The sequence below is a fragment of the Montipora capricornis genome, chromosome 3, assembly GCF_036669925.1.
Source record: "Montipora capricornis isolate CH-2021 chromosome 3, ASM3666992v2, whole genome shotgun sequence".
Taxonomy (NCBI): Eukaryota; Metazoa; Cnidaria; class Anthozoa; order Scleractinia; family Acroporidae; genus Montipora; species Montipora capricornis.
This window is the reverse complement of record NC_090885.1, coordinates 38763484-38786792: the sequence shown is the minus strand read 5'-3', so window position 1 is coordinate 38786792 and position 23309 is coordinate 38763484. Positions and strand designations below refer to the sequence as shown.

The following is a 23309-nucleotide window of genomic DNA, read 5'->3' as shown; positions in this document are numbered from 1 at the left end:
GGAAAGTTTGCGTGAGAACAACCAGTTGCAACTTTTCATTAATAATCTATTTGCAACTAAGTTGTGAACCAAAAGTAAAAGATTGTGTTTGGCCATGATCAATCCAACATGAGTTGCAACAGCAATGTTCCAGCTTTTGTAGGTCACAGGTTTTCAAAACGTCCGTCAAGTAATTAAATGCTCAAACTACTGTATTTGCAAAGTGAGAATTCTAAGGCAAAGGTTTTACTGTAAATTAGCAAGTGAAGAGAGTTCCATAATGGTCCAGTGATCTCAGGGGCTTTCTTTCCTGGAGCCCTGCGGAGCTTAAGTGGGACAAAGTTACTCCATGACCAGGGTGGAAAACATTCTTCGTCATTTCACTGTCCATTTCATCAAGGCACTTTTAAATTGGAACTCTTGCAATAGTGGCCCTTCGACAATATTGTAAATGTATTTCAATTGATTTGTTTGCCTCGAGACAGATCTTACAGGTGATAGGCAAGCCATTTGTATTGCGACTGCCATGCACTCTGAAAACTGAACACAATCTTTCTTCAATGAAACAGCTTTTTGATCTTTGATTGCTACATTGTCCTCTTCACCAGCATTACGATTCTACTCTTTCTTAAATCCTAATTGGTACTTAAGGGCAGAAGAATTAATCTAGTTTTCTTGTGCCACGACGAACAGCTCCGAGGCACAAATAACATTAGCCCGCACTATTCAATTCAATTTGGTGGTCAAGTGATCAAAGCTGCGCTACGCTTGTGTAACTGATGAAGGCAAACATCAATAAAATCAAGGCTTCGATTACTTTGATAAACTGCTTTCATTCGGTTGAAGAAGCAAAGAGCGGGAGTATTTGGTTGACCGTTAAAACCGCTAACTTACTTCAGTCTGAAACTCTGTTTCGCTCGTAGCATTTGCATGGCTTTTACAATGCCATTTCTATTTTTCTTCCTGGTGAGAACACTGATAACTTGTTTTTTTTATATAATTATATATATATATAATTATTTCATTTGTTCCTAGGTTGCTCAACTTGACCAAGAGCTTGTACGAGTTACAGCTCTTCAAGTTGTTTTTGATCTCCTCCTGACGTTTGGTCTTGAGGCATTTAAAGTCAATGCATCTGTCCCTGAGCTAGAATCAAGTGATGTAAGCTCTGCAGAACAAAGCTCTGAGAAAAAGGACACAGAGGAAGAAGATAACAGAGACGAAACAGATGAAAAGGAAGATGTTGAAAGAGAAGAAGGCGAGAGCCAAGGGCCTGATGTTGACACAGCAGCCAGTGTATTAACCATACTTACAGGGATCTTAGAGAGTGAGGTATGGTTTGCCAAGGAGTAACATCACTTTTCACATCAATAGCAAATGGTCATGAATTAATAGTTGCCAAACCATCGATGATTGAGAGAAGAAAAGACCAAAATGGGACTTTTGTTACAATATTTCTTTCTCCTTCTGTATTTTCTTTGCACACACTCCCTCCTCACCCTTTCCACCCAAAATGATGTAATTGGTTGTATGTTGTGCCAGGACAGAGACCATCACAAGCTGTGATGCAGGGTCTTTAATTTCCCCACCTCTCCAGGTCCCTAAGAATGACTGTTTTATAAATCTTTGCAGAGTAATGACCTGCGCAATGTAGCAGCTGAGGGACTTGCCAAGTTACTGTTATCTGGTCGTGTTCTGAGTGCCAAATTATTCTTGCGGCTTCTTTTGCTGTGGTACAATCCCACCACTGAAGATGATGTCAACCTCAGGCACTGCCTGGGTGTCTTTTTCCCAGTTTTTGCTTTTGCTTCACGGTATGTTTTTCATTTTGATGCAGCCAACACTTTTGTCAAAAATATTGTTTAAATCTTTTGTCAATGTAATATACAGTACTGTACACTAAGTAAGCCTAGGCTGCTAGTAAAGAAGGTGCCACTTGTTATCATTGACTTAAAATGTTATGGACATCCTTAAAAGATTGTCCAGATTTGAGAGAGGATGACCTTCCTCACAGTGTGGCCTGCAAGCAATACTGTTATTCAAGTGTGGGTGAAAGTGCTACCTCTTCAACTTCTAGAAATTTGCTCAAGTTTCTTACAACCTGAATGGCAAAATTCTGGGCTTTAATAATATTTAGTAATTGCAACAGTGCTCAAAATTAAAAACAATGCCAGGTTGTCCCTGTTTCAAAAGCTGGGCAAGTAAACCCATAAATTTGGTTGTGCCGATAAATGTTTGATTACCCCCCTTTGATGAAATGTGAGTGTGTCGAGATGCAATCATAAGGCATTGGAGATTGAGTATTTCATAGTTCTAAGTGTGCGGCTGGTTTTTTATTTATTTAATTTTTTTTTTTGTCACATTTTCAAAATCTATTGCCAGCTACATTTTGGTGACATTGAATTTTCCTATCCCACAATTTTGCGTAAATGCCATAGATATTCAAAACATGGAAAGATGCCCAACTGTGACAAATTCATTATTGTTAACTTTACACTAGTTATTATTGGACATTGACAATAAAAAAACCGACAAGCTTGGGTAATTAATTTTCTATTTTTGGCTGTGTCATCTGTTGTCTTTTCTTCGGGCAACCAACCTTTTCACTTTACCAAAATCTAGTTGCCCGGTAAACTTTCTGGTCATCTGGGACAACCGGACAACCCGCTAATTTCGAGCACTGTTACAACTGTATTACTGTCATCGAGTGAAAATGCTTCTGACTTTGGCCTTACATGTAAGTTTTGGATTTTACACTTTTTTTTTATTACTCTTTTTTTTTTGTTGTTTTTTTTTTTGTTCGGTTTTTTTATGTACTTGAAATAAAACCTGGTATGTTTGTCTTTGGAACTTGAGGAAATTGATTACCAAAAACGTTCTGAAATCCACTCAAACTCCACATCAGTTTTGTTTTCATACCATGATCCTTGGTTTTTGCTGTAGAACAGAACAGAATTTTATCTGCGGATAGCTTTTTAATTATTGCACACACAATCTTCATAGTCGTGCCTCTAAGAATAAAGATAAAATGCTAACGTTGATGTTCTAAGTGGCACCTTTAAAAACATTTCTTGCAGCACTAACCAGGAGTTAGTTGAGGAAGCATTCCTTCCCACTCTGCAGACGTTATTTAGTGCTCCAGTATCATCCCCACTGGCTTCAGTCAACATAAACAATGTGGCTGAGCTGCTTGTTGAACTCACCAACTCTAAATACTTAACAAAGAAAACAGGAAACTCTATAGATGCAACTGAGGTACAGTTTTCTTAACATTTTCAATGCTGTGAACAGATTCATTTTAGTTGCAAAAATAAGTATTTCCCTCTTTCAAGGGTTCAAGAATAAGTGAAGCACAGAACACTCAAGAAGATTGCCGACTGCGCTGAGAAGACTTGTTGCGTAGAGTTACAATGTAATTCACTTCCATGTATCACATCTCCTCATGGAGGCCACTCTTCATGAATTTTCGTGTGTTTCTGCATTGCATTGACTTTTTGGTTACAGTGGTTTCAAATAATGGGAGACCAAAGAAGACACTTGTTTGTAACATTTGGAGAGAATATAATTATAATTATAATATTATTTATAAAAGTCATTTTTTTTTCAGTCTTCTCTAAATTTGACAACCGTTCAAGTCGTTTCAAGGAAAGCAATTTTTATTAAATACTACTAATTAATAAGCTTTCCTTTCCTCCCTGACTTTCAAAATTCAAAACATTAAATGCATGACTGAGCTTGGATATACGAAATATCTCTTCCCTTGTTTAAAAACATTTTACGAGTGAGCGCTAAAAATATCCTCTATTTATCTCAAAGAAAATAACAGGTTTTAGAGTGAGCAAAACACACAGGATCCTTGCAGATTACTCACATGTATTAGGAGATGGTCTATTCTGGCGTGATCTCTTGCGATTCACTGTCATTACAATCCATAAGAAGAATAAGTGAATACTTGTTCTCTGTTAAAGTTCCATGCCTGTATTAAAACTATTTTCTAACAATAATTTGTTACTGTTTTTAAGGTTGCCAGCATACATGTTTCCCTGAGTCTTGCAGTTGCCAATGAGATTTTATCAAACCCTGCGGCTCCTGGAGTGAGGGTGCTGTGTAAGATACTCACAATGATGGACCTTACGGGCTGCACACAGTCGACTCTCAAGGAAATGAAAATCCTTACCACAAGGATGTTGGAGGTGTGTTCTATTTCAAGCTTTACCTGACATTTACTTCAATTGCAGTACTCTTTTTACTGTTCATTTAAACTCATTGCCAATTATTGATGAGCTTGGGGAGTTACATTATGTAGGGGGAAGGGGCCAGCATTGTGGTTCAGGCATTGCAGGGTGGCATCCCTGGCAACCCGCAAGCGGGAACCAACCCAATACTGCCACTAACTGGCCCCGGAACACGGTCCAGTGGGAAAAAATAGTTACCTCCACAACCAAGCAGCCTTGGGTCGGGAAGGGTGGGGTGCAATGATTTGCAAAAATGGCTAACAAAGATTTGCAAAGATTGCACAGTTGGTGCAAAAAGGCTGTATGCCACATTTAAGCTTGCGATTAACTTTGCCTAATTAATTACAGTAAGCCTTGTGACTTAATGAGCATCATGCCCATGATGATAATGTCAGGCGTTCAAATTAAATACAGCACTTTAAATCACTTTTAGTTTGCTGAGGATGAAAAAATAAATAAACTTTGACCCGAAGAAATTTACCTTGTATCTAGTAGTAACCTTAGTCTTGCTTTATTTCAGGAAATTGATGACAGCACGGCTGTGAAAATGCTCACCAAACTCCATAAATTGCTGATTGATCTTACAAACTCGGATGATGGTAAGATAATTACAACATGCCATTTGTTGTTTCTTTCCATGTTTTAGTGCATTTTTGTTTTTTTTTTGGGGGGGGGGGTGGGGTAGGGGGGTTGGGGTGAGGTCATGGCCTGGTAGTGAATGCTACAGATTTGATGGCAGATGCCCGTGGGTTGCATTCACCCAACAGGGGGTGCTTTTTCAAATTACACTGTTCATTAGTTTGAATAATAATTATTATGCAGCCCCACAACGTTTGAACTTTATTTAATTAAACACAGAGACATGCTTTATTATAAAATGGGTCTCTTCATGATCTTCTTTTGTTGGAATTCATTCAAGCACCACTGATTAATTATCCAACATAGTGATCAACAACCAGCAACACAGAGACAGAAGCCCCAAAAGATATTTCTTGCGCAAAAAACAGCGACTGGGGATTGAAGAAAGAACAACAGATAACATTGTAAGACACATTGCCATAATGGGTTTTTCATCGCATTGATCATATGCACCATGCCTTTTATAGTGCATCTTTGTGTTTAAGTCTTCCTTAAGACTAGGTGTATTTTTTTCTCAAAGAGTGAATCTATTGAAAGGAAACATTTACCCTTTTGACATGCCATATTGACCAATGCGTAGCCTGCATGTGGCATGGGTTGATTTGCCAATTGATGACACAAACTGCCCTAAAATGCCAGAGTTTAATGGGAATCTTCACAGGGGTTTTATTAGAAGCTGGGATCCGGGTACTTGCACCTGTCTACGCTGAGTACAGTACCTGCCTGTGCTCAAAGGAGGTCTCAAGATCAAAAGCCAGACTATAATTATATAGGGGTACCCAATAATTATTACTCTATCACAAGGTCCCTTCTATTTTTAATTAAAACTTAAGAAACCCCTGCCTTCACTCCACTAGAAAATAGATTTAATAACACTTTAAAGAAACTTTATCATCAAGTTTGGCTGCTATTTTTGCATACCTATAGTGCAGTACATAAAAGAGAAATGATGAGGCAGCAAATAAGTTGAATGTGTTTGATGTAACTGAAGCTCTTTACCTCGAAATCAAGAATAAAATTGAATGAAAATCGAAACTTATGAACTGTCTTCGGGATTTTCCAAGGTTAAAATGTCTATAGAAATCGACGTTTCGATCAGTTTTACTGGTCTTCTTCAGGTTGTTAAAATTTTTTTTTCAAATTGAATTGAGGTGGACTTTACATAATTATAAATGAGTGTAAATAAACGGAGCCCCTCACATGTTGTTTCTCGATCATGACATTGGCGATCCCACACATGGAAAGCTTGCACGCAGGCTGTCCTTGTCACTGTATACCAACCTGGCCAGTGAATAACACATTTCTCCACTTTAAAAAGGTACAGAAATGTCGGCTCAAAGGGAATCTGAAGATGATACACAAATGCAGTGTGCAGAAAATGTGGAAAACCCCACTGATGTAAGGGCAGATGAGACAACAGTGGATAACACTGCCAGCTCATTAGCCGAAACATTAGAGGACACCAATTTCCCTGAACAAAGTAAATCAGCAGAACGAACGGAAAAAAGTACAGAAGAACTAACGGAAATCAATGATGGTACGCAGCATTGGTATTTGTTTTACTCTACTCAACAAGTAACTCTATAGTTAATAATCCAATGGCATGGTACACTTCCAATATTTTAGGTGATCTTGTTTCAATACCTGAAAGCATCCTTTTACACACCAACCTGTTCAGTCTTCTCAGCCAGGTGGTCTATCAGGTTCCAAAGGTTTTCTTGTGAACCAAGGTAATCCAGCTAGGAACCTTGAAAGATTTCTATTCCATCCTTTACCATGCAGACATGTTTTCCGGTAAATCAAAGCCATCAGGTCAAACTGGCAATCTGTATTGTTTAATTTAAACATTGCTTGGTTACTGCTGTAGGATTTCTGTTCATTGCCAAATTGTATGTAATTAACCCATTGACTCCCAGGGGTTCCCCATTGACAAGTAAAATCATCTGGCGTTAGACAGAGTAAGTCTGGCCGGTTTGGATGTCAAAGGGTTAAATTAAGGAGTCGCTGAGAGTGGATGTGTTGAGTGACAATTAGGGCTTGATGTATGCTATGCTGGCTTGCCCTGAGAGCAGATCCCTTGCTGGAATAGGTTTTAGCATTTTTGCAATCTTGCCTGCGGAACAATAATACCTGGGATAGCGACCTTCTAGCACCTTTTATTTTTTCTTTTCCAATGGCTGACAGTTACCAGAGTCCTTTCCACTGTAATGTGGGCTCAAGGCTCAGTTGTAGGGTCAAAGTGCAGGTGTAATTGCTTGTTTCGGGTTACCCTTGGACCTCATATGCTACATACTCGTCTGACGGTTCTCCAAAAATGGGAGTGCACCCACAAGTCACACATCAATTGGTATCAATATTGAAGTCAATGAGATCAGTGTTGGGCATGCAGATGACTGCATGTGATGCCATAGCAAGATCTGCGTAAAGTTCTCTGATTGTTACGACTAGGATCAAACCGAGGTTCTCAGCAGGGGATCAGTCCACATGAACATCTGAATTTAGTTTTGTTTTCATTGAGTTTAATGTCAGATTTTACTCACACACAAGAATTCTCAGTTTCTGTTTTGATATTTCATTCTCTTTTTGCTCTTGTAGGGCAAACTTCAGAGATCTCTAGTGATGATAAAGCTGACTTTCAAATTGAACCAGTGAAATCCAATTCCAAAATAAAGAGCAAAAAAGGACCAACAAAACCAACTAAGAGAAACGAAGAGTTGAGGTAATCAATGGAATTCGAATCTCGGTATTAAAGTTTGTAGTAAACGGGACTACTAATCGCAGATGACGAAATCATAGAGAAAATGAAGGAACAGGAATTTTGTCTCCCTTGTGGATACCACATTGTGTTTGAGAGATTAGCTTGTTGTTCACCATGTAATAAAAGGCAGGCTACTGCTTGTCGTTATAACCATGAAAACCCTCTCCTAGTTTATTTCTCTCCATTGCCATCAGTTTTGGCAAACAGACAATTCCACCCTGAAGCTTGCTGTTTTCTGTTTGGACAAAGCTTGTTCTCTCTCTGGAGAGTTTTCAAAACAATATGATGAGTGCAATGCCAACTGCAATACCATATTACACAAAGTTTAATTTTTAAATTACCGAAGTAAAAAAGGTTTACGCAGCAAGTGTCGCTTGCATCTTCCAAGTTCTTTTCAAAACAACATGGATTGACAAACACTGTTGCAGAGGTCACAGGCATGGTTCATGACCAATGTGCCAGTGTTACTCTCAGCTAAATGAGATAAGTTAAATTTATTTGGAAAAGCACTTTTTTTCACTTTGCATTATTTTCGACAGTCCTTCTGATGCAGTGGTAACCAGGGAAACGCCTGCGAAAACAACAAGATCAAAGAGGTACCCAAATGCAGTTCTTTTGCTATGGGTCACACTTGGCCCATCTCCACCTATGCAACAGGGCAAAAAAAAAAAACAAGAAAAAAAATTCTGGAAGGGAGGCTGAAGAGGGCAGCAAGTGCCCCAAGCCCTCCCCCATGTTTTGCCCTCTGTCCCCCATCTCTCCCGCAACAGCACTCAAAAGCGACCCTCAGGGTATTCATGTGGTTTGGGTTTGTGCTGGTTTTAGACATGAGGTAAGCATTGGCTCAAGCAGCATACAAGAACTCAGTTTTTTTTGTAATCAGCAAGAGACTAAGTAACAAGCATTACTTCAGGATTCAATATTCTTCCACAGCAATAAAGGAAAGGCAAAGTTTTGACCATTGGTTTTCGTTACCACTGCCACATGATCAGTTGGTATTTCAGACATCCAGTAAGCTATTAAAGTCTACTTAGAGTGCTTTCGTTTTGTCATAACTGGCTGACCAGACTCATCCGTTTGCAAAGAAAATGCAACAATTTAAAGGACCAGTTCTGGCCGTTCAGTTCTGTCAAGTGGAAAGTGTCTTTAGACTATGAATTAAAATGGAAATAACAAAAGACAATGACGAACAAGGCAAACAGATATTTGCAAACAAAGGTAAGCATTTAACAACCTAAGCAGGAATAATACTAACAAACATTATGATGGTTTTAAACAGAAAAGTGAAGAATAAAACTTTGGCTGATAAAGCTTGACTATGACATTAAAAGAGGGAATGAACTTCTTTGGAAAAAAAAATGGAAAATTGAGCCAAAATAATCAAGACACAAAAATTAACAAGCAATGGGGACTTCTAAAAAATAGTTCTTCTTCAGTTGATCTACATTAATGTATTGTTTTTGGTTGGTTTTACAGGAAAAGCAAGAAAAGTAATGCTGGGAAAAAGTCAACTGCCACCATTAAGCCAGATGATGAAAACAGTGAAAAGGAAAATTTGGCTAATGACTCTGACAATGTATTTGTTTGACTGAAATGATGCTTCAAATTCATTATTAATTTTAACATTATTTTACATGTATCTTTCACCTAGATGGCATATAAACTTTAGATAAATTAATCGTGTTTAATTGCTGTTCCTAGAACTGTTCTCAAACCGTAATAAGTTAAATAACCAGGAAAACCAGGCACAACCAAGGCAACAATATAACTTGGCAATTTTATATACCGGTACCAGCACCAGTTGGTGTTGTTGGTATTTAATGGGGACATAGTTTTTGAGTGAAACTAGCTGTTGTTAATGGGGACAAAGTTTTTGAGTGAACCTAACTGTTGTTAATGTGGGGTTCCCCATTGATGAGTAAAATCTATAAGTCTCATTGGCCCTTACAGGAGTGAAAGGGTTAAGCCTAAATATTGTTTTAGGCTTAAGGTTAGCATTTCTGAGGGGTTTGGGCTTTTTCAACAGTTGCGTTACAACGTCAGTCTCCATTTTACCCCTGGTCTGCAGTCTGCGTTTTACACTGACCGATTATTTAATACTCTGAAACAGCCTTAGTTGCAGTATCCTACTAACTGGCAGCTCTAAGAGTAATGAATTTGTTCACAGTAAAATGGAGTCAGACAAGATTTACTGTCAAAAATGTTTATTTGCTGGACTGGATTAAAATATTCAATGAAATGTACCAGTTAGAAGGCTTTTACACACAACACCTTTTGACCAATGTTTCAATCAACCAACTTCTTGAAACACAACAAACTAATAATACAGTCATGTTGGCCAAAATAGTTTTTACTAGAACACATACGCCACTCGAACTATCCTCGCCTTTGTTAGCAGCCACTTCAGACCACAACACAAAAATGGAGCCACACCAGGTAAAACTGGTCAATGGTAAAAATACTAATCAGCTTTGCTCAAATAACTATTTACAGCCCTTCTTAGTCTAGTAATATACTTATAACATTATTTCCCTTCCAGTAATAAAGCTAAAAAAAAGGTGTATTGTGTTTAGAAAGTGTCTAGACACAGAAACCCAGTGTACTTTTAAGAAAAATTCACAACTAAGTATGCTGCACAATAGACCATTTTCAAATTCTCACGGCTGGAATGGAGGCTAATGCTGGCAAATCTTTTCAAATGCAAATTAGTTTGCCTGCATTTCATGCAGGATCCAGCCCAACCATTAGAATACAAAACTGGTCTATTAGACAAAACCTGGCACATACTTGTGACAGGGCCTTGATATTGATAAGTCCTAATAATATCAACCTTTAGGGAATCAATCATTGAAGGTTAATCACAGTTAGTGTATGCTAAATGAATGCTGATTATCTGGCCCTCTTGGAGGAAAAAGAAAATAAGGTTGTGGAAAACAATGATTTAAGAGGTACAGAGGTTAGCAGAAAGACAACTTTATACCACCTACACAACACTTCAAAATTCAGTCAAAATATGTCATTATGTGGAAACAGTTAAATCTAAACTTAATTTTTAAAAATAATTCCCTATTAATTAAATTATACATGAAGAAAAACTTTGGACCAGCCTGAGGTTAAAATTTTTCCATTCAATGGTACTGAAAAAACCTTAGACTTTTAGTAAAGTTTGAGAACCTTCCACAGCTGATTTACCTAACCTTCAGTGTGAACACTCCATCAAACTCTTAGAATAATTCATCAATTATTATTGCCAGGCATCACAGTAACAGAATTTTAGCACATGAGCAGGCATGTGATGGAAAACTTGTAACTACATTACAGCAACGCTAAATAATTACTAATCTATAATGTACAAAAATGGCTGTTTTAAAAACCTACTCCTACCCCTTCCCCACCACTCCTTTTTTACACCAACTCCTCCAAGAAAAGAGCAATAAGTTGCAAGATTATTCGACCTTTTCTCTCAACTTTTACTGCAAAAACCACAAAGTTGCTACATGTAATCTAGGCACTGTGAGGTGAGATAACTGGAATCAACATGGTGCCTCATTTGATTCTCCAGGGGCAACAGGTAGAGAGCGCACTTGTTTGTTCCGCTGACTCCGTCTTGTTTGCGCTCTTGTGGTGGACCTCTGCTGAGGTAATGAAAAGTACATGAAAACAGATGAGGAGATAAAAAACGACCAAAAGGCAGTCTTGGTGGTAAAGGGAAGTACAGGCACAAAGCAAAGTTCTTCTAAACCCATTAAACCTTAACCTTGTCAAGGTAGTTGACAAAACTGAAAAATGCTTTTGTTAGATAATTTTAGACTAAATGACCTTTTAAGTCTAATCCACACTAGGGAAAAGTTAACTGAACAAGACAAACATGAACATTAAATCAATAAGTAAGAAACATGGCAATCCCTGGATCTTTTTCTGGACATAACCAGTAATTAATTAACAACTATTAACCAAAGTGGAGGTGGCTAGTGGTGGATATTTACCTTGCTACAAATGTTGTAGTAGACTAAAACAGTGAGAAAATATATAGCAAGATGATTTTAACTCCTATAATATTATTCCTAGAAAGATGACAATATTCTGGCACAAATTCTGCGCAAGTTGCTTGGAGGTGAATAGCAAAGGATATTCGAAGTATGAGTAGCCAATCAGAGCATGCTATCCACTGTTTTAGCATAATTATACTAATTAATTGAGGGCGAAGGGTCTAATAAAAATTATTGTTTTAATATCACCCAACTAGTCGGACAGAAAAGGCAATAATAAAGTTAGCAAATGCAAGTTGAAGAAATATTTGGGAATAAAACAAAAGAAAGCGTCACGCTTTTCACTACTTGAGGACTATTACTAATAGTCCTCTAGTAGCGTAGCCAATCAAAATGCAGCATTTGCATTAGTCCACTAGTTGGGTGATATTAATTAACAATTAGACCCGTAACCCACAAGGGCTACGGGTCAATAGCCCACGAGGCAAAGCTGAATGGGCTATTGACCCGTGGCCCTTGAAGGCAAAGGGTCTAATATTGTTTTAGTATCACCCAAAACAATTTTATTATTCCTCTCCGTGTCGGTGAAAGTGGTGGACACTTACCTCGCTGCTTCGCGGCTCAGTCATATCCACCATTTCAGAGAAAGAGAAATTATTAAATTACTGTTAATTCCTGCTCCCCAGCACAGGGAATTAAGGAGCAACAGAAAGAACAACAGAAGCTTTGCATGGCAGGAACAATAGATTCTTTTTCCCATGGGAAAATGTTCTTTCCAATGCAAAATATTTTCATTGTTCCTGCCATGCAACATGGCTGCTGTGCAAAACCTCTATACACCCGTATGCACAACAGACCACTTGAAGAATTCTTTTACCTTTTTACAGTGGCTCACAGTCAGAGTATAAAATTCATAGTTTTTACCAGTACGCATTGATCACAAGCTAGTTGTAAATAATATTAAATTGTGATAGTATGTCTGGTAGGAGTCAGGTGTTGTCATTATTGAACGATGCATCGATTCAATTCTGTATTATCCCAACCATTTTTTAGAAAAATTAAAATAATTTATTAAAGTGATAATGTATTGATTTTTAAGACCTACCTCGTAATTATCATAACTTGAGCCCTGAACTCTTGGTCGACTTTGGGTTCTCTAAAATATTTGAGCAAAGTCCCCAATAAAAGGAAATGTTTTTGAAATTACGTGAAATGAGACACTCTACCCAAAAAGCTAAAATTAATGCTAATTTTTTTTTCATTAAAGATAGCAAGAAATTTGCAGGGAGACAGGAAAAGTCAGCTCATCTAATTTCAGTGCATATGTTATTGTAATACTTCAACTCCATATAGTTCTCTTTCACTTTCAAAGTTGCTTTAGAAAATACACTGTACACACCCCACTTAATTGAATTAAGGATACTACAAAGGTGCAGAAAACCATGTTGCATCGTTAAGGTTTCATATTCTAAAAAATACTCATTTGGGGTGCTCCTACCCCAAACCCTTTTGAACTTTGTCCAGTCAGGTCATTGATGTTAAGACTTTGTGTCAGTTTATGAATATTTATAGCCTTTGGCATGATATAAGGAAGCATGCTGCATATCAAGTCATACATTGTTTTTTTATGACATGGGAAAACCAGTCTCAGCAGCTATGGAGTAGAGAAGCAAAAAACACAATCCTTAAAGGAACCCTAGACACAGGTGGAAGGCAAAATAATATTAATGCTTTCACAACTGCAACAACACAACTCCTCTGCACATTGGTGATTCCTCTACGTCATCACGAGTTGTTTACTGTGACTTTCATAATTCTGCAGAATTCATCTTCAAGTGCCAACAGCCAAACTGCGATTTGGCTTCCATCAATCAAACTTCTGATGCCAATCAGCATCTGTGGTAGCCATGAAACATCAAAACTCTATGCCGATGGAAAGCGATAGAATCTGTACAAATCTTTTTATTGAAATTTTTCTAAAAACATATCAATGGTATTTGAGCTGTGAACTAAACAAAAACTCCACTTCACTTTCCAGAGGCGAAGTCGATCTTCCTGGCTATGTGTACAGTATGTTCAGAAATTTGATTGATGGAAGCCAACATGCAGTTTGGCACTTGAAGGTGAGATTCCTCAGAATTATGAAAATTGCAGTTAACATGCTTAGCCATACATGCATAGCCAAGGTTTGTTACCATTACAACAACCTCCAGTATATATACCGGTATTCACAGTTCATGCTGGTTTGGGTTATAAAAAAACTCACCCTGTACGAGCGTGGCAAAGTAGATGATCTGTAATGACCTGATCCTTTGACTGGTTCAGTTTTAGACTCTTCTGAGTTTTCTCTCAATTCATCTCCTAGCTTTTCACTGAGGAAATAAATTGGGGTTTGTGTTCATTTTGAGGTAAATAAAACCTCCAGGACTTAGGGCCTGTTTATATGGTCTCGGGTATCTGAGACAACCCTCCCCGAGTTACCTGAGATATTTTTCCACTCATTTTTTTAAAAAAATTTTATGAAGTGTTTACATGAGGTGGGTGAGACAACTCGGGGAGGCGAGTTGTGGCAGTTACATGTACACCCTGTACCCTGGCAGGCAAGACAAAATAATTTCTCGCATGTAAACAGTTTGGCTCGACCACCCGAGACGAGACAGCAAAATCTTTTAAAAATGTGCACGCATAAAATAAAAATCAAAGATGCAACAATTTGGGAGCTTTTCCATGTTTTTTAGTGTTTACTTTCGAAAGAAAAGTTTTTTCCCGCCAAAATTCTCACCACTGTCAACGGAAACTCTCTATTCATAAACAGACTTTCATTTGAACTACATACTACTGCTGCGTTAAGATTGTCAGTCCATTTGCTGAATGTGAAAATGCAACTATACTTAATAAAAACGAACTTAAGAAAGAAAGGCAAATGACACAAGGCACCTGCAGGGGATGATTAGTCATGGCATACAGAGCTCAGTGATAATCGGCCATTTTCGAAATATTCAGCTCGATAGTCAGGCAGTGTGGACAAAAACAATTATAGAAAGACAGAATGAATGCAAAAAATATTTACATATCATCCACTTTTCGTTTGCCTTCACTACCTCACTATCAATCTGAATTTTAATACATCGAAAAAGGTCTATTTGTGCAATAAAAAACCCCTTATGGCAATGTGTCCTTTTTAATTGCGGTTCTTTTCTCACACTGTCTTAATATCTTTTAAAAGCTCTGCTTCTCACTGTTTGTTGATTGCCATCTTGGATAATCAGTCAGGCTTAAATTAATGACTTCAAACAAAAGCAGTGTGAAGCGACCCCTTTCATAGTTTTACATCTTCATGTTTAGATGATTTGCCAAACCTTTCTGCAACAGGTGTGACAGAATCTGTGACAGAATCTTCATCTTCTTCCCTCTCCTCTATGAGACTGTATTCCTCTGTTTCATCAATTGGTTTATAATCATAGTCTGTCAAATTCATTCCACCATACCATGATTTAGCTTTCAGAAGCCTTCCACTTCTGACATTGTCTGTGTGATCGGTACCATACTGTCGAAGTTTTTCTGCCAAGACAGTCTGACCCTAAATCCAATTATGAAGAAACAGCACATGTAAATTTTATTATACTCCCCACCAAACAGTCACAGCATGCACAATACTAATATTGTATCACTCAACTAACACTTTATTACATGTTAAAATATATTAATGTCAAGAAGGATAGGAAAATTAATTCAGAATTTATCGCCTACATCTTCACAAGATAATGAAGTGTACACAAGTGCTGCAAGGTCAAGAGAGAATTGCTTCACCGTGGCAGGCAAGCTAAGCAACTTGTTATTAAGGATCCTTATTCTTACACTTTCTTCACGTAAATTCTCATTAGTGAAATCATAAGAACATTTAAAGTGAAGTAAACACAAGGTAGGAAGAGTATCTTTTGCTTCCTCTATCCTTATTTCAAACACATTACCAGTAAAATAGATGGAATGCATAAATGGCAGCCAAAAATGTATTCTTTTGTTTATGCGCTAATTAGACTGACTAGCCTCGCTCTCAAGAAACATTTCTTTTGTATTTTGTCCATCCAAACGAGGCTAGTAAGTCTAATTAGCACATAAACAAAAGAATATTTTTTTGGCCCACATTTATGCATTCAGTCTATAATTTTATGCTTTTTTTTTCTTATCCTTATGCAAATTATCTCACTTCTAGCAACCCATTGACTCCTGGGAGTGAGACGTAACAGACTAAAAGGGGCGGTCCTAGGGCATTCCACGTGTCAATGGGTTTAATGAGGCTAAAGGTAACCTAGGCAAGGTTATTAACCCATTCACACCTTAAACACCCTGGGACGCCCCCATTTGACAAGTAAAATCTATCAAGTCTCACTCTCTGGGGTCAATGCCAGGTTAAATCTCAAGCCAATGTGGTATGCGGCCTTAACCCGCCAAATGGGAGTGCCTTTATTTTGGGGGTAAACCTGGAATCCAGCAGGGCTTGCTTGTGCATCCATGGCCATGCAATCTTTGCAGGATATTTTCGTTAATCATTGCAGATTCATAGAGCCCCACCCTTCCCATCCCAAATCTACGTGGTCGTGGAGTTAAGTATCTTGTCAGGTAAGTGTTTTTTCCACGGGACCATGTTCCAGTGTAACAGTGCTAGTTAGCAGATGCTTTGGGATGGTTCCCACTTGCGGGTTGCCACCCTGCAGTGCCTGGATCACAACAGGTACCTTCCTGATAAGGCCCCAGTTCCCAAGCTCATCAACTGGCGATGAGTTTCATAAATGAGCAGGAGTGTTTTAGTGGCTCTTAAACCATGAGGCTAAAGGTAACTGGTTTTAACCCAATAAAACATGACCTAACGTATGTTTATTTAACAGCTTCAAAAGCACTCCACAAAAAGCACATCCCTCTGGAGTCCAAACAAAGGTTCAAATTGTGAGAGAAGAACATGACCACACATTAAGAAAAACAAGCTATGCCTTATTAGTATGTTTTACATAAAGAATTCTTATTAATGAGGAGTGCTTTATCAGCTTTTATTAAAAGCCCATGCTCATGACACTTCACCGGTGACTTTATAGGCTGTTTCGCTCATGAATTATAAATGTATTTCTGAAAGACTTTTCAGCAGACATGATTATCTGCACAGTACAGTACAATGCAGCTCTTGTTTCAGAGTCAGTTGCTTGCATTGCTTTTGCTATTTTTAGTGACCTTTAATAATCAATCATAAATAAACTGTAAATGAATATTATTACTAATGTTATTACCGTGGCTGCAGTTTTGATCATCGTGTCTGCGACAACTGAAATGCTGTTCTTACTGACCCTCATTAACGTATCATACCCACTTTCTTTGAGCTGTTCTATATAGCTATCAATGTCCTGTGAAAAATGTGAAATAAATCATGCCAGAATTAAATGGTACAATGTTTATTATTGACAATGTATAATTATATTGACCAACATTACAATAATCTGATTACATTAAGTTCAACACAAGACTTAATCTCATATGCAAAAAGAACAAATTTTTACCGTTTCATTTTTTGACAGCCATGGATGGACAAATTTGCGATAGAGAACACTTGACCCCTTAAATAAGATAGGATTAAAGTTTAGTTATTTGAAGTACTGGCAAAAAGAGTAATAAAAATAAAATGGAAAAGTGCAAATTAATTTTTTCCAACTATTATAGTTGAGGACAACAAGTAATCTGTTTCCCTTAAAAGTAAAAATGTTCACAGTGGAACAAGTTGTAAGTCTAGAATCTGTTCAACAGATAATTTTGAACAAAGAACAAGGTGCCACGGTTACATGTACCTGTGGGTTGCCACTGGAACCTCACTAGGCCCTGAACAAAGCACTGTACAAGCTATCACCACAATCACTTAAGGTCGAAATTAAGAGAGAAGAGATAGGGCTATAGTCAAGAGTGTTTTCACGTGATGTCACCGCAGCCATGTTGGTGTGCCTAAACAAAGGAAGGGTAGCCATGATGGTGTACCAAACTAATCCCCCGGGAATTGAAACCTATTATTATACAAATATTTTCTTTTGTTTCAGTAATCTAATATGACTGCTGGTCACATGAGTTTAAACACTCCATACAAAGATTCTTACTACAAAAAACAAAGATGCCTGGCAAGACAGTAGATAGTATGTCTAATGCGACTGTGTTGAATTGTGACTAAAAGCCTGCCACAAGAAGCAGAAGCAGCTGATCACATGTGCAATTAACACACAACCTGCTTATGGAATCATACAACAAAATGGTTACGTTCATGGTTGCCAGTTTGGCCTTTTTTCGGCCAAATAACTCAAATTTGGCCTTTTGGAAATCTGTTTGGCCGGGAAAATAATAGTTAGCCAGCCAAAACGGTTCTGGCCTATTTTGGCCTTTTCAAATTTTGTTGTCACACTTTTTTATTATTAGGTATTTTACTCATAATCAGTACTCGAGTGATATTCAAATTGCTGTTTGTAATCCGACTAATCCAACTTCCATTGCACAATCAGAACTGTTGCAACCTTGTACCCAGTACCCACGCTCTTCTCGCGGCCTGATTTGTTATTCAATATTCGCCTCTTTTGTCGCGCATTTGCTGTTTTTAGCGAACATACGGTAACATTCGCGTAATTTAGCAATTTGGCCTTTTTTACTCCAATTTCGCCGATTTTGGCAATCAGTTTGGCCAATTACGTAAAAGACGACCTGGCAACCCTGGTTATGTTATGGCAAAATTTAAAAGCTTGTCTGATATCTCTGAAAAAAAATCAGAATAGGAGTTCTTCTCGTCAGGTCCATGACATTTTAACTCCGTCAAGAAAATGTGGTGTTAAGTTAGCTAGATCTGTGAGACAGTGTAAATATACTGTAATAAATAAATAAATAAGTCTTTATTGAAATAACAACACTTACAACAGACGTGTAAGTTTACAATGAACATAACATTACTATCATAATAAAACGTTTATAAAATATGTGACTAGGTAATGGTAATGAATTTATATAGCGCATTTTCTATTAACATAATATTATTCAAATGCGCTTTACAAGCAAGGGATCTATGGGTGAGAACGGACATCAGCATATATAGGCAGCCACTATCAGTCCATTAGCGATCTCACCCAGCACATGAAGGTACAATCTACATATAAAAGAGATACATGTATTTCATATACAGCATCGCATAGTTATATACAATGTAATATAAGTCCAAAAAGGCATCTATTTACCAAGCAATCTTGAAGCGTTCAGTTTTAACATTGGGAAGAATGAAATTGTGAGCTTGGTTTTGAAGATTTATACGATTTCTGGTTGGAGGTACATGTAAAAGTTGTGTGTTTAAAAATACAAAATAACCATGTTTCACAGTACCTTGGAAGCTGGCAACAGAAGCCAAAGCATAAAGATTATCTTAAGTTCATAATAGAATGGAAACCTGAAATGAAATTGCAAACTTGATCTTAATCTTTCTCTTGTTTTTTCCCTGCCAGAAGATTACTTCCTGACCAATAAACTTGTAGACAGCTAAGCATATACATGTATGGCTGAGTTATACAGTCAATTACGTAGACTTGCTGAGACCATGAAAAACAGACTGAAACACTTTGCTTAATATGAATATTAATCAACAAAGGTTCAATACAAATAGCACAATCCTACAAACATTAATAGTGCTCAATAGAAGAATGAGAGAAGTGACCCTCGCACCCATCTGAACAATTTAAGCAATTTCAGATCCCTTCCTAATTTACATTCAAATAACTTATAAAGCTTAAATTTACATTGAAACAAGAGATTGCTTAACTAGGGTACAAGTATCCTTTTAATTAAACTCAAAGTAAAAAACAAAAACGTAGAAAACAACAGCATGTGCCTTCCGAGAACCATACTGAACAGGCAAACAGACTGAAATTGTACAACAATGCTCTACGCCAATCATGTAGGATCCCCACAAATTACAACACAGACACTACAAATCAGAAAAAACTTTCCAGGCTAACAGCAAAGGCAGATGTTTACATTAATTTCATGCCTGTTAAATTAGAAAGCACTTTTTAAGCATCAAATTGTCAAAGTGCCTATCATATCAAAAAACTTTTCCACCAAAATAATTATTTGCACTTCTTCCAAACATAATATTAAATTTTGTTCTTTAATAACCTCCTTGTACATGTACTCACTTTTCTATTTGCCTTTTAGTTGAAAAATTAGAATAGCGGGCAAACAAGAAAGAAAACAAAGGGTTCAATACAGACAGGGACATAACAAGGTACAGGTATTTCCTATTAAATTCCAAAAACTATCCGTGTTTTGAAATGCAAAGTAGTTTGCGATCTCAACCTGGTCAAACCAAACAAAGGCTGGTTTTCCTAGTTAATCTAAAAAGTTCATGAATAAAACAGTGGCTCTGAAGGAAAAAGCTCAACATTAAAAAAAAGTAAATCTGGGACAAGTGAAAAGATTAAATTTTACAATGTAATGTAGGCAAACAGTTTTTCTCAAGGTGATGATTATATTAATAAATTATTAATTTTATAGGAACATCAAACAATGCCTGGTTCTTTATCTTTGCTTTAGTAATACATAAGTGAAAAAAGAAAATGGTAATGAGATCCACCTGAGATGGTTGAGTTTGTTAATTTTAATTATAATTATAATATTAATTAAATAGAAAGTTACCAAAATGCCAGAAGAAGATCAGCAAAGACTTCCGCAGTTATGAAGAGAGCAAATACAATCCAATACATCATCCACCTAACCTAAAAAGCATTAAAACATCAAGATATGTTAACTATTTGTTTTAACATGCAACTAAGATTTTATATAGAGTAACAAAACAAATAAGAACTAGCACTAATAATGTTGATCCATTTTTGTGCAGGGCAATTACATGTGGGCATGAAAGAAAAAAAAAGGAAAAGAAATAATTCACCACTCTCCAAGCAGACCTTTCTTGGTCAATAAAACAAAAAACAGAACAACAATTAGGAGCTGCGGAGTTGTTCTCCCTGCACCTTAAATTCAGCAACTCTTAGGCATCTCATGCGCTCTTCAAACATTTTCAAAATCTGAATTGATTTACCCTGTGGAACTGAGTCTCCCAGAGACCACAAGAGGAATAATATTGTTTTCTGTCCTCAAACACTGAATTTGAATCATGTAGCATTTTCTCAGACCCTGGAGAAAAATGCCTTGGGCACCCAAGATTTCCTGGATGCCTCATACATTTACATGTAACTCTATCATTATACGAAGCCACTAATGATCTAATTATTATAATTATTGTTTTTTTAAACTATTGCATACCCTGTCTATAGAGTTATAATTTACAACTGTTAAACCATGTGCAAGGCTAAAACTGCATACATAGCAATCATTATTTGGAAAAATTGAAAAATCCAACTACTATATTGGACTTTCCCAGGAAAAGCTCTCAATACGAAAGCCTTTTTTTTACTATTGACAATATCAACTCTATCACCGCTATCAAGTCAAATATCTGTTGACTTCTTGGAGAGGTTGGATTTTTCTTTAGAAGTCTTACAACTTGTCTATTTTATTCACTACTGAAATCTAAACTTACTCTGACAACAGCGAAACAACCTGTGCAGTTAAACATCTTTATCCAAGAAACTTGCACAAACAAAATTTGTATGCACTAATGTATGTGTGATACATGACTTGTTTTTTGTTTTCTTTTCAAAATACCTTGACTGATATTCATGAAGAGTTATGTCTGGGCCCATTTAAAAATAAAAATCCACAGCATCAATTGGTACATGTACGACACTTTAAAAACATTACAAGTGTGCAAAATGCTTTTTGCATTGAGTGCTTGAGTGCTTTTATCAGACAACAAGATTCAGAATTCCAAGAATTCTAATGTATAAAAAATAAGCCCTGAGCAATAAGATGCAAATCAATTAAATAAACAAAACAACTTTGCTGGTCACAGATCACTAATTTTATTTTGTTCAAAATGCAACTTTTAAAATATATACACCTATGATAACGCTAATCCAAAAGCTTTTTTCTCAAATTCAGGTTTAGATACACTATGGAAAATTGATGCCTAAGGCATTTTGAACAATATATTAAGCAAAGGACCCCTGATCTGAGACAAAAATAACAAGTTGAGCAATATCCCTCAGAAACATTATCATATTGCATTTCTATGAAATCAAAATATGCATTAACTCTACAGAAATGTGAAATTAGTTGTGAAAATTAGTATTCACCATTTTTATCAACTTTGCATGTACTTTTGGAAAAACCAGCTGATATCGCTTGAGAGATACAAAAAGGAATTTCATTCTAATTGCACGTTTAACCGTGACGAAGGGACTCTAACTTGACCCAAAAGATCTTTTAAAGGATGACCGCCTTATACGTAAATAATTTTCAGGAAAAACAAATTCACTGGTCGTCTTTGGAATACACAAAGATTGAAAGTTATTTGCTTTGGTGCACTGAGGTCGAAAAAACTTCAACATAAACCCAGACAGTTTCCCTAAGAAATCAACTTTCGTGCATTCAGAAATACCTCAAAAAAACCGAATCGTCATTGCATGTGATAAAACGACTAATATTGCAAGAAAAACAAATAAGTTTCAAGTAATATAAACGCCAGCAGCGAAACAGATGTCTATGCAGGTAAAAATGCTCACTTTGATATAGGGCTCGAATTCAATTATGTTACTTTCGACATAGGAACCAGTTTTATACATTTACATGATAAAGTAAGCGTTAATTGAAACGAGACACAACCTCAAGTACTTTTTTTACACCATTAACTTAAATTTCATTTCCTGTTGAAATAGTACGGCTAATACCCACGAGACCATTAGATAATCCTCCACTAAGCTGAAAGAACTTAACATTTTATTAAACATGCTGTGACAGGCTATGGAGACCTGAGCTCAGAAACATGTTTTTTACAAGGGCATTGTTACAAACTTCAAAACAGAAACTGAAAGGCGGCCTTACGTATTCTCGGACATTTTTCATCTTGATCGCCTTGTACGATGCATATGCTGGATACAGTGTTCCAAACACAAGCCTTTCAAGAAGAAACGATAAAGAAATGTTACTTATTTCTTTTAAAGTAGAAAATTAAAGTTGATGTGAAATTGCCGCGCTTATACATACTTACATGATAATTCGGGACACCACGTACGAGACCATTGTCTCAAATAAATCGAAGATCTTGCCACCGATTGATACTCAGAAACTAAGTTTAAATCATGTTGTATCATTAAAGTCGTCCCTAGCTTTTCAAAGACAGATAACTCGAGAAATTGATAGAAATGGAAAGTTTCGTTTGCTTTGCTTTGTATTGTTAAACTGAACCTACAGTTTGCATGGTCAGCAACTGTATGCATAAGTGACGTCAACGGAAGTAAATATGCAGAAAAAAGCCTGGTACCCGTGTTGTGCCCGTGTTGTACCCGTGAATACCCGTGAAGACAGTCCCCGTCCCCCGTGAATGTACCCGTGTGAGTGCTCACCCGCTGACCAAAAAGCCCGAGGACTCTGGGTAAGATTGAGGAAAAGCCAGAAAAAGTGATTAGGATTTGTTCGTCCAGTTGATTTTCGGGAATTTTTGTGTCAGGAAAGCCTTTAGATTCAATTTAACGGAGACGTTATCGGAAATAATTGCACATGCCATGTTTATCTCCCACCAATTTTATT

At 37.0% G+C, this 23309-nt stretch overlaps 2 protein-coding genes across 3 annotated transcripts in view; one reads left to right on the top strand and one right to left on the bottom strand.

Annotated features, from left to right (window-relative positions):
- LOC138043081 (condensin complex subunit 3-like) overlaps positions 1 to 9852 on the top strand; it is a 28057-nt gene extending 18205 nt beyond the window's left edge. Inside the window, exons 10-18 of the mRNA XM_068889196.1 lie at positions 1015 to 1311; positions 1612 to 1793; positions 3057 to 3234; positions 4002 to 4172; positions 4735 to 4813; positions 6172 to 6390; positions 7449 to 7572; positions 8151 to 8207; positions 9088 to 9852. Coding sequence (XP_068745297.1) covers positions 1015 to 1311; positions 1612 to 1793; positions 3057 to 3234; positions 4002 to 4172; positions 4735 to 4813; positions 6172 to 6390; positions 7449 to 7572; positions 8151 to 8207; positions 9088 to 9199 — 1419 coding nt within the window. The 3' untranslated portion in view covers positions 9200 to 9852. The remainder of the gene's footprint in view (positions 1 to 1014; positions 1312 to 1611; positions 1794 to 3056; positions 3235 to 4001; positions 4173 to 4734; positions 4814 to 6171; positions 6391 to 7448; positions 7573 to 8150; positions 8208 to 9087) is intronic.
- Positions 9799 to 22969, bottom strand: LOC138043103 (receptor expression-enhancing protein 1-like). Of its 2 annotated transcripts, none has more exons than XM_068889228.1 (10): positions 22771 to 22969; positions 22605 to 22677; positions 20298 to 20377; positions 18990 to 19053; positions 17147 to 17203; positions 16880 to 16993; positions 14960 to 15180; positions 13867 to 13972; positions 12706 to 12756; positions 9799 to 11246 (listed from the first exon to the last, which is right to left on the bottom strand). In XM_068889228.1, the coding sequence occupies exons 1-10, from the start codon at positions 22800 to 22802 to the stop codon at positions 11145 to 11147; spliced, it is 900 nt and encodes a 299-aa protein (XP_068745329.1). In that variant the 5' UTR covers positions 22803 to 22969; the 3' UTR covers positions 9799 to 11144. The 2 variants fall into 2 exon arrangements, with proteins under 2 accessions (XP_068745329.1, XP_068745330.1); XM_068889229.1 differs by having other exon boundaries at positions 9799 to 11243.
- Positions 22970 to 23309: the final 340 nt, after the last annotated feature.